We start from the raw sequence: 13097 nt of genomic DNA on the forward strand, positions 1-13097 counted from the left end.
TTCCTTCCTTCCTTCCTTCCTTCCTTCCTTCCTTCCTTCCTTCCTTCCTTCCCTTCCTTCCTTTTCTTTCTTTCTGTTTTCTCTTCTCTCTCTCTCTGCCCCTCCCCCTCCTTGTGTGCGCGCTCTCTCTCTCTCTGTCTCTCCCCTCCCCCAATAAGTAAATAAATAAATAAATAAATGTAAATATACATAATGGTTAATTTTATGTTATGTGAATTTTACCTCAATTTTTAAAAAACCCCTGCTCAGATCTGAGATTGACTGAGAATCTCCTGAAAGGGGACAAGCAATAATGGGAGCCAGGGGCTGGTGAGGAGGCTCCTGCAAGAGGCAGGGGCCAGAGATGACTGGGACTTGGGCCAGGGCTGTAATGGTAGCAGTGGGGAGGGTGGGAAGTACAGAGAGAAAAGTCCAGAAGAATATTCACTAAAACTGGATCAGTGCCTATTTACTCAGTGGAGAGAGTCACTTTGAGTTACTCTTATTGTTTAAATTGTTTACAGCAAAAATTAATTACATATATGAGCAGAACATACAACACGGTCATCTGGGGGGAAATGTATCATAACCTCCACCAGAGGTGGATATGGAAAAGGGCAAAACATGCAAAGAAAACAAAATGGCTAGAAAGAAAATCTACTGTAAAAGCAATGGATGGAATCAGTAGGATGGTCACTGAATAAACCTGTAAGACCTGTGGTTTCTTATATCCCGGCTGCAGATGCCTCCAGCAGGGGCAGTGGCTCCAAGACACAAGAGGGACTTGGACTGCTTGCCTTCCTTCATCTTACTAGTTGGAATGCAGATGTGATGATTGGCACATCAGCAGCCAGGTGGGCCCCGAGGACAAGGACATACTGCAGGGATGGCAGAATGAAAAACTGGAAAGGATCTCGATTGCTAATGCCAGGGAAGATGCCTTACCAGCCCAGAATGCCTAACTCTGCAGCTAGGCAGAAGAAAGTTAAACCGGTATCTAAGTCTCTCTTATTTTAGTTTAGTTTTATTCCAGCACATGCAGTCAAATCCAATTCTGCATGGACAACTCAATATAACTCCACTTTAAAGATATCCTGCATGAAGCTTTATTCTGATCCTCGCCACTTGAGTAAGAGTGAATGAGAGTCCAGATTCCTCAGGACTTTGCACCGTTGTATGGCTCCTACCAGTTCTACTGGGTCTTGTGGAGACTGGGGTGCTGTTTCCCCTCAGCCCTGACTGGTTCTAGGCCTGGCTTTGGGTAAATAAATGCTAAGTGAGAGCTGGACACCATGGCTGTAAATCTGCCTGTTAGAGCGGAAAGGTCTCCTTCCCCAATGCTCTACTGAGACCCGCACTTATTCAGCCCGTGAAGACTCCAACAATCATGATGTAAATACTTGGTGATGATGCTGCTGGTTGTGGTGGTGACGATGATACATCTCTTAGGCATGTCATTCTATGGAAACAGAATAAATTCTAGCTACCTTCCTCAGGCTGGTGTGCTTCTTCATGCAGGCAGTCAGGCTCCGGGAGTCTGGAGAGCTGTTCCTGGCTCCACGCCAGGCCAGCATTCCATGGAGGGGCAGCAGGCTTGGTCTGCCCAGACTCCCTTCCCCACCCTCCACCCCCACCTCCAATCTCTAGCTCTTTCCCTCAGAGGGAGGTGGGCTCACCAGCAGTCCACCCAGCTGTGCCCCGGACTCTCACAGTCTCAGTTTCCTCACTTTCATTTCTTTTTTTTTTTTTTTTAAAGCTTATTTATTTATTAAGAGAGAGGGCAAGTGAGTGAGAGAGAGAGAGAGCGAGCGAGCGAGCATGCATCCATGTGAGGGCAAGTGAGGGAGAGACAGAGACAGAGGGAGAGAGAGAAGTCCAAGCGGGCTCTGCATTCTGTGGGGCCCCACACAGGGCTCGAACTCATGAACTGCGAAATTATGACCTGAGCTGAAATCAAGAGTCAGACGCTTAACCAACTGAGCCACTCAGGTGCCCAGTTTCCCCAGTTTTCAAATGTGTAGGTGGGACAATGGGGGTTTTAAGGCCCCCCCCCCAAGTCCTGAGATTCTATTATCTTTACCTGCTGCACAGAAATCATCCCTCACAGCACAAGTGCCTTGCTCCTTGCTTAAAACCTTTCATGCCCATACTCTCGGTGGGGGTGGGGCACACTCAGCCCTTAGGGTCGGAACCTCTTTCCTCTGACACCCCTGTGGGGTACCTCAGACCACACAATCCTCCCCACAACTGTAATCCAGATGCCCGTTGGGCTTCCCTGACCTTCCAAGTTTTTAGTAAAATCTGGACCGAGCTCCAAGTCCAGTGTTTGTGATATCGAAGTCCTCCCCATAGTGCTACTTCTGCTTGCTTTTTCATTTGATTATTTATCACACAACAGGGATACAGAGATAAAAGCCACAGACACAGACCCCTGGCTCATCATGTTTATAATCTTGGCGGGGGAGTTGGGGCGGGGGGATGGAAGAGACTGAAAATGAACCATCAGACAATTAACTAATTAGAATTAATACTTTCATTCAACAGATGCTTCTTAGGTGCCTACCACATGCTACTGTTAATTAGGTGTAGACATAATGATGGACAAAACAGATGTGGTCCTCATACTTGTGGGGCTGATATTCTAAGGAAGTAGCCCACAAGACTCATTGTCATTTATTTGACTTGAACTCATTCATTTAACAACCCTCTGCAGAGCCCTACTGGATACCAGGCCCTGTGCTGGGTGCTGGGGGTCCCGGGTGAGCAAAACCAGCCTGAGCCTGAGTGCCTGCCCTTAGGGGGCTTACAGCCAGTGGGAGAGGCAAGCGACAGGAAGGGAAAATCATAAAATGGACATTGCTATGAAGGACACACACACAGGTTCCTGAGATGGAGAGTAGCCAAAGGAGGAGATGAAGGGACTACATGTCCTAAACAGGATGGGCAGGAAAGGCTTCCCTGAAAGAGGAGGCAGTACAGTTGAGACCAAAGCGGTAATACTAGCTGGTACTTACATAGCATTCGCTATGGGCCAAGTGCTGTCTAAGTGCTTTATATAAATCTTAACTCATAACAGCCTTGTCAGGCTGGTAATATTATTTTCCACATCCCCATTTCACAGAGGAGGAAATGGAGGCATGGCAGATTAAAAAATGTACTCAAGCTCACACAGTAAGTGGTAGTGTCAGGATTGCAACCAGACTACATCTAGCTACAGGATGTTTCTAAGCATTAAGCCTCTTAGAGGAAGAGCCAGCTATGAAGACAGCATGGAGCCAGACAGCAGGAGCAATGGTCCAGGCAAAAGGAGTACATGCAAAGGTCCTGAGGTGCAAAAGAGCTCAAAATGCGTGAAGAGTAGATGGGGGCCTGTGGGGCAGCAGTGGGGTGAGCAAGAGTGGACACAATCTACGAGGACAACAGAACAGTTTAGAGAGCAAAGTCTAGAAGAGTTGGACAGTCAGGGAGTGCCTCTCTGTTTCCCAGAGTCTTCTAGATGTCTTGCCTTAGGCTGGGGCAGAGAGTCTTAAAGGGACAGCTGAAGGAGGGGATGCAGCTGCCAGATAAAGGAACAGTGTGGAAAGAGCACGGATAGTTAGGGCACAGATAGGCTATCTTGTTCCCAGTTTGCATAGGACGGGCCTTGGGCGGGCCTTATGCCCTAATATCGTGATTAATGGTTTCCTCTTTCATTTTCAAAGGTGCCTAGGGTTATATGAGAAATAATGAGATACCGGGGTTAAAGGGGATCTAGGGGAAAGCTTTGCTGGTCTGGTAGATGTCACTCTTTCCTCAGTTTACCCAAAACTTCACTACATCTATATCACGTGAATTTGGTCCAGGCAGGCATGCAGGCAAGGAGGCCCAGTCACATGTGGCTCAGCATAGGGCCTGGCAGGTAACTGGCACTCAACGATGCATGGGGAGTGATATATTCATAAGAGCAACATTATTCAGTACCTCGCTTTTCCCCTGTGTAGGGAACCAGATCTTCTCGGTCTTTAAACTCCTTTGCTTGCTTTTCCAAGTGATCCAAGAGCTCTTCCCTTTTAAAGGGGCCCGTGGGCGCCTTGGTGGTCTGATCCTTCTGCCTCAGGCCTGCAGGCAGCAGTGCATTCTACGGTGGAGGTTGTGGGGGCGGGGGACACAGAGAGAGAGAGAGAGAGAGAAAGAGAAAGAGAGTGGTCAGCTGCTGAAGACTTGCATTTCTCCTGAAATTCCGTCATTGAACAATGGGACCTCAGAGCCCAGCAAATCAATCCAGGTCGCTCATTTGCACGTGAGGAATCTGACACCCAGGAGGGGCAGGGACCTGCCCAAGGTCACCCAGCAGATGAGGGGCATAGCTAGGCTAGGACTCAGGTCTCTTAATTGCCCAGAGTCTCTAAACCTTCAATGTCTCTGAAGGCGAGGGGACAAGGAGGCAGCCGACAGGGGGCTGAGCACAGAGGGGCTCTCCAGGAGCATCTGTGAGCCTGAGTATGATTCAGTTGGCATTCGGATGCAGGAGGAACGTTACAGCTACTGCGTATGCAGTGGCCGGGAAAGAAGAAGCCTGAGGGGCTCGAGTTAGGGCCCTGGATGCAGAATCAGGCAAGAAGCGACAGACTCAATAACCAAGCAGGATGGGAGAGAGGCTCAGCAGGGGTGGGTGAGGCATGCTTTCGGGCTGCATCCCTGGACGGCCCTCCCGGCTGCTTTCCACCCTCCTGACAGGCTGTGCTCCTGCCTCTCTGGCTGTTAAATATTTTGAATGTCGCCCTTGGAGATAGGTCTCTGAGGAAAGATAGCATCAACCAGTCATTGTGTTCCTTCTTCAAACATGGTTAGGCTTCTAGGTGTGGGCTAGCATTAGGGTAGATTTGAGTTACATAGGCTTCCCCTCACCTCAGCCCCCAGGACCTTAGAGATTCAAAGAAGTTCAGGGTTGCCAGGATGCTCAAAGATGGTCTAGTGCACACATCATCCCTTCAAGGGGAAACTGAGGCCCAGAGCAAGGAAAGATTTGCCCAAGGAATTCCTCACTTCTTGCCGCACCCACAAACTGGCTAACCTGGAGAGCTATCCCACCTCTGATCTCTGTACCATCAAAATGCATCGCTTCAGCCACCCCCACACACGCCAGACCCTTCTGCAAGCCCCCTGTGAGAGGGGGCTGATGCCAGGTTTACGAAGATAGCCGTGTGTGCCTGGCACATGGAGAGCTGAAGCTCAGGAGGGCGGAACTGCCGCTTCACTGCGGCACGGTGTCTCACAAGATGTTTTCTCACTGTTGCCAGTGTGCTCCAGTCGGAGCACTGGCTGCAAATGGACTCGGGCTGTGAGTCAGCAAGGACGTCTGAGAGTTAGAGCATGTGACGAGACGGCCAGTATGTAGAGAATTAAGCCACGACTGATCTGGGGGTGAGCACCAGGAACACAAGAGATGCCCCGGCACCCCGATCTCCCTCAAGCAGGTACAGGTCCTCAGGTACTGTCCACCGTGACATGTGGGACAGATGAGGCCTACAGGGGAGGCACGCCTGTGTGGACATCCCGGGCGGGCTGTGTGTCCACCTCCTCTCTCCCGCGTTGGGCCACTCACGGTGACTCAAGTGAGAGAGAGGACAACCTAAGTGTCCTGCAAACCTCCATCTGTGATTATCCACGGTGAGCACACCAAAGCCGTGGTGACATGCCTGCACCTCCGAGTTGGCCCCCGTCGGGCTTACGCCCTGGCCCGAGGTAGTGCTGACTCCAGCTCTATGATCGTGGGCAGGTCACCTGACCTCAGGGGGCCTCCGTTTCCACAGCTGTAAGATGTGAATAATGATAACTGCTCCCTCGGGACTGTTGAGGGAGTTCAATTAGATGATGCATGGAGAGTGCTTAGCTCGCTGCCAAGCACTCACAAAGTACTAATAATCAGATGAAATGCATTTTACAGGAGGTCGGCTACACAAATATGTATGTTGGAATGGAGATGTATTATCTGAACATATCTCAAAACTCAGAAAATGAAAACATACAAATATAAAATGAAGTAAGCACTGAAAGCAAGTGTTTTTCCAACGATCCCCACCAAGGAAAACCTGATAGATTTTTGTCACTGTAAAGGGTGATGGCAGTCAGGTGCTGGGGCACGTGCTGGCTGCTAAGGGCTCAGTGCGAGGAGAAGCCCAGCAGGCTGTAAATGAAGGGAAAAAAGAGTTCGCCTCTTTTGGAATGTATCTGATATGGGCCACTGATTTAGTTAAAGTAGGGCCTCCTAACCTTGGCATAATCAGCATTTGTGGCTGGACCTTTCCCTGTCGTGAGATCCGTCCTATGCAATGTCAACTGATTACCAGCATCTGCGTCCACTACCCCATGGATGCCAGTAGCATCTCACTTCCACATTGGGACAGCAGCAAACATCTCCAAACAGTGCCAGATGTCCCCTGGGTAGCAAGATCACCCCTAATTGAGGACCACTATTTTTTCATTGTTGTTGTTGTTTTTAGTTTATTTACTTATTTCTGAGGGAGAGAAAGAGAGCATGAGCCGATGAGGGACAGAGAAAGAGGGAGAGAGATAATTCCAAGCAGGCTCCACACTATCAGCACAGAGCCCGATGTGGGGCTCGATCCTACCAACTGTGAGACCATGACCTGAGCCAAAACAAGAGTTGGACAGTGAACCGAATGAGCCACCCAGGTGCCCTGAGAACCACTGGTAAACTGAAGCCCATATCATTACAATGGGGGAATAGAGATGTTTTCAATGTACTTTAAAAATATTCCTTACATAGCATGTTAAAGCCTCATTTATTTAAATCTTTACTGAAAGCAGTTGATTTTTTAAGAAATAAAAACATCAGGGTGCCTGGGTGGCTCAGTCGGTTAAGCGTCCAACTCTTGATTTCAGCTTAGGACATGATCTCAGAGTTCATGAGATAGAGCCTCGCATTGGGCTCTGCTCTGACTGAGGATGGAGCCTGCTTAGGATTCTCTCTCTTCCTCTCTCTTCTGCCCCTACCCTGTTTGTGCGTGTATCTGTACACAATCTCTCTCTCTCAAAATAAATAAATTTTTTTAAAAAAGAAACAAAAACATCAACGGCCTTTTCTGACAATTCTTAGCTTATTGGATTTTTAAAGTAAGTATTGAAATTTCAGCCTCTTTAGGAGTTAATATTTTCCCCCCATTAAATGGTACATTTAATAAAACATAACATGGTATTCAATTAAAACCAAACACCGATGCATATTTTTAAACTCCTGGTTACTTGTAATTTTAACTTGTTTTCAAAAATGTCATGTGACCTCACATGATATACAAAACTTAAGTTCAAGTGGATCAAAGATCTAAATGTAAGAGCTAAGACCATAAATTTTTTGGAAGAAAACAGGCATAAATCTCTGTGACCCTGGATTAGGCAATGGTTTCTTGGATATGTTACTAAAACAATAAACAACAAAAGAAAAAAGTCAATAAACTGGCTTCATCAAAATTAAGAATGCTTATGTTTTAAAGGAGACTATCAAGAACATGAAAAGACAACCCATTGGGAGAAAAGTTTTGCAAGTCATCTATATGATGAGGGTCTAGTATGCAGAATATGTAAAGATCTCTTATAACTCAAAATATAGGACAAATAACCTAATTTAAAAATGGGCAAATGACCTGAGTAGACATTTCTCCAAGAGAGACGCAAAAATGGCCAATACACATATAAAAAGGCACTCAGCCCTATCAGCCATCAGGGAAATACAAATCAAAACCAGAATGAGACACTACTTCACTCCCACCAGAATGATTATAATAAAGAAGACAGGGGTGCCTTGGTGGCTCAGTCAGTTAAGCCTCTGACTTTGTTTGGCTCAGGTCATGATCTCACAGTTAGTGGGTTCGAGCCCCGTGTTGGGCTCTGTGCTGACAGCTAGCTCAGAGCCTGGAGCCTGCTTCGGATTCTGTGTCTCCCTCTCTCTCTGACCCTCTCCTGTTCATGCTGTCTGTCTATCTCTCTCAAAAATAAATAAAACATTAAAAAAATTATAAAATTTTTATTTTATAAAAAAATTATAAATTTTTATTAAAAAAAAAGACAGATAATCACAAGTGTTGGTGAGAATGAAGTAAAAGTGACACCCCGATACACTGCTGATGGGAATGCAAAGTGGTGCAGCCAATTTGGAAAACAGTCTGGCAGTTTCTCAAAAGCTTACAGATAGTTATCATATAGTGTAACAATCCCACTCTAGGTAGATACCCAAGAGAAATGAAAGCAGATGTCCACACAGAAACTTAGATAGCAACTCATATATTATTCAGACTAGCCAAACAGTGGGAACAACTCAAATGTCCATCAAATGATGAATGGATAGGCAGAATGTGGTACATCCACGCGACAGTACGATTTGGTGACAAAAAAGAAACATAGTACTGACACACGCCACCGCATAGACGAAACCTTGAAAACATGATGTTAATGTGGCAGAAGCCAGTCACCATGGACCACAGTATCTGAATCCATTTATATGAAGCGTCCAGAATAGTCAAATCCATAGAGACAGAAAGTAGATTTGTAGTTGCCTCAAGCTGAGGAGGCTGGACAGAAATAGGGAGTGGTAGCTAATGGCCATGGGTTTATTAGGTCATGAAAATGTTCTAAAATTGATTGTGGTGATGGTTGCATAACCCTGTGAATACACTAAAAAACACTGAATTGTACACTTCAAATGGGTGAATTTTATAGCACGTGAATTATATCTCAAATAAAGCTGTTATTTACAAATGGCCTACGTTATCTAGGGAAACTAAATGGTCAGGGACCACCAAGGACAGAAGGCTGTTTGTGTGCCAGTGGCCAGCAGGGATAAGGATCCTGGCCAGGCTGGAGCTGGCCAAATTTAAAATGGTGTCCTGTTTGATGATATGATAAACCCCACTAGGTAAATTAGTCATCAAGAAGTTAAATGGGTAAGAAAATACTCTTTGGATCTCTCAGGAATCTTAGAACCTAAAACTGGGCCTCAAACCCAAGCTGTCCAACAGGGGAAGAACACCCCACAACCATTTTCTTGGTGGCTCTGACCAGGAGAGTATTTGGTGAACAGGTATATGTAGAGATGTATCTTTCATCCCTGTATTGCTTATTCATTCAACAAACACCTGTGGAGTATTATGTATCTAGATTGCTAACAGGCAGGGCCAGGACCCCACAAAGAGATCTCTAGTTTGGAGCAACTGGGGAGGAGAGAGGTAAACGGAGGAGGTGAATTGAGAGAAAAGTCTCAGTTCCTGCATGTATGGAAAACTCTGCTTTGCTTTGGCTTTTTGAGTCTATCAAGATCCTTAAAGGAGGTCTACTTCACCGAAGAGGGGAGAACAGTCTATCACTAGCCTCTGTGTTGCCTGTTAAGGCTGTGTACTTCCATACCATCTGCAGTAATTTGTCTCGTTCTCCTCATCTTAAAATGTGCACAGGGCTAATCTGCTGGGCAAGTCCTTCTTTGTAGTCAGTTCGAAAGGAAGCTTCCATGTGGCTCCTCCAGGACAGTCATCAATTAATTCTGCATTAGGGGAATGAATATTTACATGCACATGTTGCACATATATCTCCACTCGAAAGACAGGTTGGTTAGGGGTGAGACTTACTTTGGGAGACAATCATGCTAGGTAGGACTTAAATCATGTCTTCACGTCCCTACTTAGAGTTGGAAATGTACTCCTGTGAGGAGGGCGGCTCTCTGATCTTAGGCTGAAATTATATCTAGTAGTTGCCTGTGGGGTGATGGGGTCTGTGGCACACTACAGTGCCTCTACACTACTCAACTCCAGAGAGCTATTGCCAGGCAAGACTATGGGTGACACTATTAGATCTGCTCATCTTTATGTGGAAGCTCTTGATTTTTAAATATTGACACAAAATCCAAGTATTTTAAAAACAACGTTCAGGTCAAATAAAACATGTCTGCAGTCCAGACCAAGTCCATGGGCTGCCATTTTGCCACATCTGATCTAAGGTTCCCATCAGACTAGAATGCAGTGTAGAGAAGGTCAAGATATTCATTCATTTATTTGACAAATATTTACTCAAGTGTTTTCCCCATGTCAGGCTCTGGGCTAGAGGAAGAAGGAGGTGTATATATATATGAGAGTGAATATATATATATATATATATATATATATATATGAATGAGTTTTTAATTTAGTGGCTTAAATTTAGAGTTTTTAATTTAGTGGCTTAAATATGAATATATATATATGTGAATGAGTTTTTAATTTAGTGGTTTAAATTTTTTTAAAAAAACACATGAAAAGTTAAATATGTTTTTGGAAAAATAATAGGGGAAAAATTAGGCACTCTCTCTCTGTGTTTCCCTCCTCTTGGGTTTTTAAATGGTGACTTCCCTCTAAATGTTGTAAAATTAAAACTCAGATGTGCGGCTTGACAGATTAACATCTTAATCTAACTTTCACACCCACACCCTGGGTCCAGTTGTCCACAGGACAATGGAAACTATGATGGATCCTTAAATGTGCCGCTAGGAGCTCTAACACCTTGCCAACAGGTGCCCGTAAGGCCACATATCAAATGTCTGCACAATTAGCATTGCTATATATAGTTAGAGCTATGTCAGAAGCCATCCCGGCCAGGACCACTGTAGGCTTGTTCAGATGTGCACACATGTACAACATGCAGGCAACACAGGCACACACACCACACACACACCCACACACCCACACCCACACACCCACACACACCCACACCCACACCATGTATTGAGAGAATCATGGATTTCTGGCAGCTCAGTGCTGCAAAGCTCTAAGAGAGACTTCGGGCCAATTCTTTCATTTCCATCTGAGGAAACTGAGGCACAGAAAAAACCAGGAAGCCTGAGTTCATATACGGATGGCACTGTATATAATTAGCATGCCCAAGGATCAGTAGGACTATTTCTAGACTGGTGACTAATCATAAGCAAAATGTCCCCTAATCTGATTCTTCACGGCGACAAAAAAAAAAAAAAAAAGCAATTTTATCCCATTTCTTGGATAAATCAGCTGTGTCTAAAGACAAGGGAATGTTAAAGGTGCCCCACGGTCTGAGCTCCAGGAACCCGGACTCCTGATCTGTGACTGAACCACACACGACTTCTCAGAAGAGGACGGGTCATGTGGTTCAATCTCTACTGCATCCTGGGGGCAGCCAGCTGAGAGTCAGGGAGGGGAAGGGCCCAGCGTGAGGTCATAGGCCAGACCGAGAGCCCGGACTCTTGACTTCCAGGCCGCAGAAAGCATTCCGCCCCACCTGACAGCCTTCCTCTAGGAACGGATCCTGGAAACCAGATGTGCTGCCATGTGAGAACCAGGCGATCTCTCCAAGTGTTAGAAAGCCAGAGCTCACCTCCTTATCAAACTAGTCTCGGTTTACAGAGGGAGAAACTGAGGCCCAGAAGCATGGAGTTACAGTCCTGGGGGAAGAGTGAAACCCAGGAGGCTGACATCTCTCCCCCACCCCATTTTAAAGAGGCTGACCTTGTCCTAGATGGCGCCCCTCCCTCCCTTCCACCGCATCAGCAAGACTGACATGTTATAGGTCGGTCACCCAGTTACCTTTTACAAAGTATCTGGCCACAAAATATCCTTTTTTAAAAAATTTTTCTTAATGTTTTATTTATGTTTGAGAGAGAGATAGAGACAGTGTGAGCAGGGGAAGGTCAGAGAGAGAGGGAGACACAGAATCCAAAGCAGACTCCAGGCTCTAAGCTAGCTGTCAGCACAGAGCCCGAGATGGGGCTCGAACCCACTAACCATAAGATCATGACCTGAGCCAAAGCTGGATGCTTAACCGACTGAGCCACCCAGGCACCCCACAAAATATCTTTTTAACTGGACTTGAGGACTTTTATTTTCCAGTTATCTGCCAGGTAGTTTTCCCCTTGTATAAAAGGAGGCCCTCTAGCCCCTCAGGGAGCACTCTGCCTCTGCATCCCTGACCAGCAGCTTCTAGATCCCACAAGAAATCATTCAGTGGGCTTCAACGGAGCTTTCTCGTCTGTGGGGGGACTTCACCTGAGAGGGTAGAAGGGTGCCACACCACTCATACCCCAGGCACAGAGGGGACAAGCAGGTCCAAATCTTTAAATGCCCCTACGTCTTCAAATGTATTCCCATCCGAAAACACTCTGGGTATCTTCCCCTCTTCTCTTGCTCTCCAGAAAGATCCAGGCCTTTGGCTCCACTGCCTTGACCTTGCTACAGGACCGGTGAAACCCAATAGTTGCTACTTCCCCCAGTTAACTTCTTAGGGCATTAGTGCTGACCTTCAAAGGCACTTTTGTGGCCAAGTCCATTTGTGGTGGGGCCTATCAGTCCTAACTGTACACTTCATCTCGCTCTGGTGTTCATGGCACAAGGTGGGCCAAACCTTCCCTTCTCCACGTTCTGATCCTCGTTTTCTGCCTCACATACAAGAAAAATCTTCCACGTTGCCTTCTGTGCTGGGCCCTGGGGGTCCTGAGACCATGGATGAGCGATCCTGCTCCTTGGGGCTCAAGCTACAGGGGAGACACATGTCCAAGTGTGAACAATTGTATTCAGCTTTTTGGAGAAGGTAGTTCCCGAGCTCAGTGAGTCCCGGTGGACCGGGGAGGAAAAAGCCAGTGAGGAGGACAGAGGAGAGGGTCTTCCAGGGGACACAAAGCACATAGCAGGGCGTGGCGGGATGAGGGGGCCTGCTGGGGGAAGGAGTCCGGGTGAGTCTGAAGCTGCAGGCTTCTGAAATGTCTGTATCCCATGAGGCCCACCCTCCATCAAGCTGTCCTGCCTCCAGGTAGGACATCAGAGCGGCCTCCTGGCTGGCTTCCCTGCCTTGCACCTCTCCCTCTCGTTCCCCCACCCCTACCCCCGCCGTCCAGACAGCCCTCCCCAGCATCAACGTCTGTGTCACTCCCCAGTACTCTCTGCTCAGTGTCTCCACTAACCTCCAGAATCACCACCAAGTGTCATCAGGCAGGGACAGAGAACTTCTCCCTGGACCCCAGCGCACCCCTGTCCTCAAGCACTCCCTGTTCCCGCCTCTCTAGGCTGCTCTGCATTCCACAGCCGCGCCCTGCTCTCACATCGCCATGCCAGTGCTCAGGCTGTGCCCTC

General features: G+C 46.9%; 1 protein-coding gene across 2 annotated transcripts in view; it reads right to left on the minus strand.

Annotated features, from left to right (window-relative positions):
• Window positions 1-13097, minus strand: part of TMOD1 (tropomodulin 1) — an 86886-nt gene that overhangs the window by 41956 nt on the left and 31833 nt on the right. For both annotated transcript variants that reach the window (XM_039234761.1, XM_039234762.1), the window contains exon 3: window positions 3940-4096. In XM_039234761.1, coding sequence (XP_039090692.1) covers window positions 3940-4096 — 157 coding nt within the window. The remainder of the gene's footprint in view (window positions 1-3939; window positions 4097-13097) is intronic.

The sequence above is a fragment of the Hyaena hyaena genome, unplaced genomic scaffold (assembly GCF_003009895.1).
Source record: "Hyaena hyaena isolate Hyena2069 unplaced genomic scaffold, ASM300989v1 scaffold_93, whole genome shotgun sequence".
NCBI lineage: Eukaryota > Metazoa > Chordata > Mammalia > Carnivora > Hyaenidae > Hyaena > Hyaena hyaena.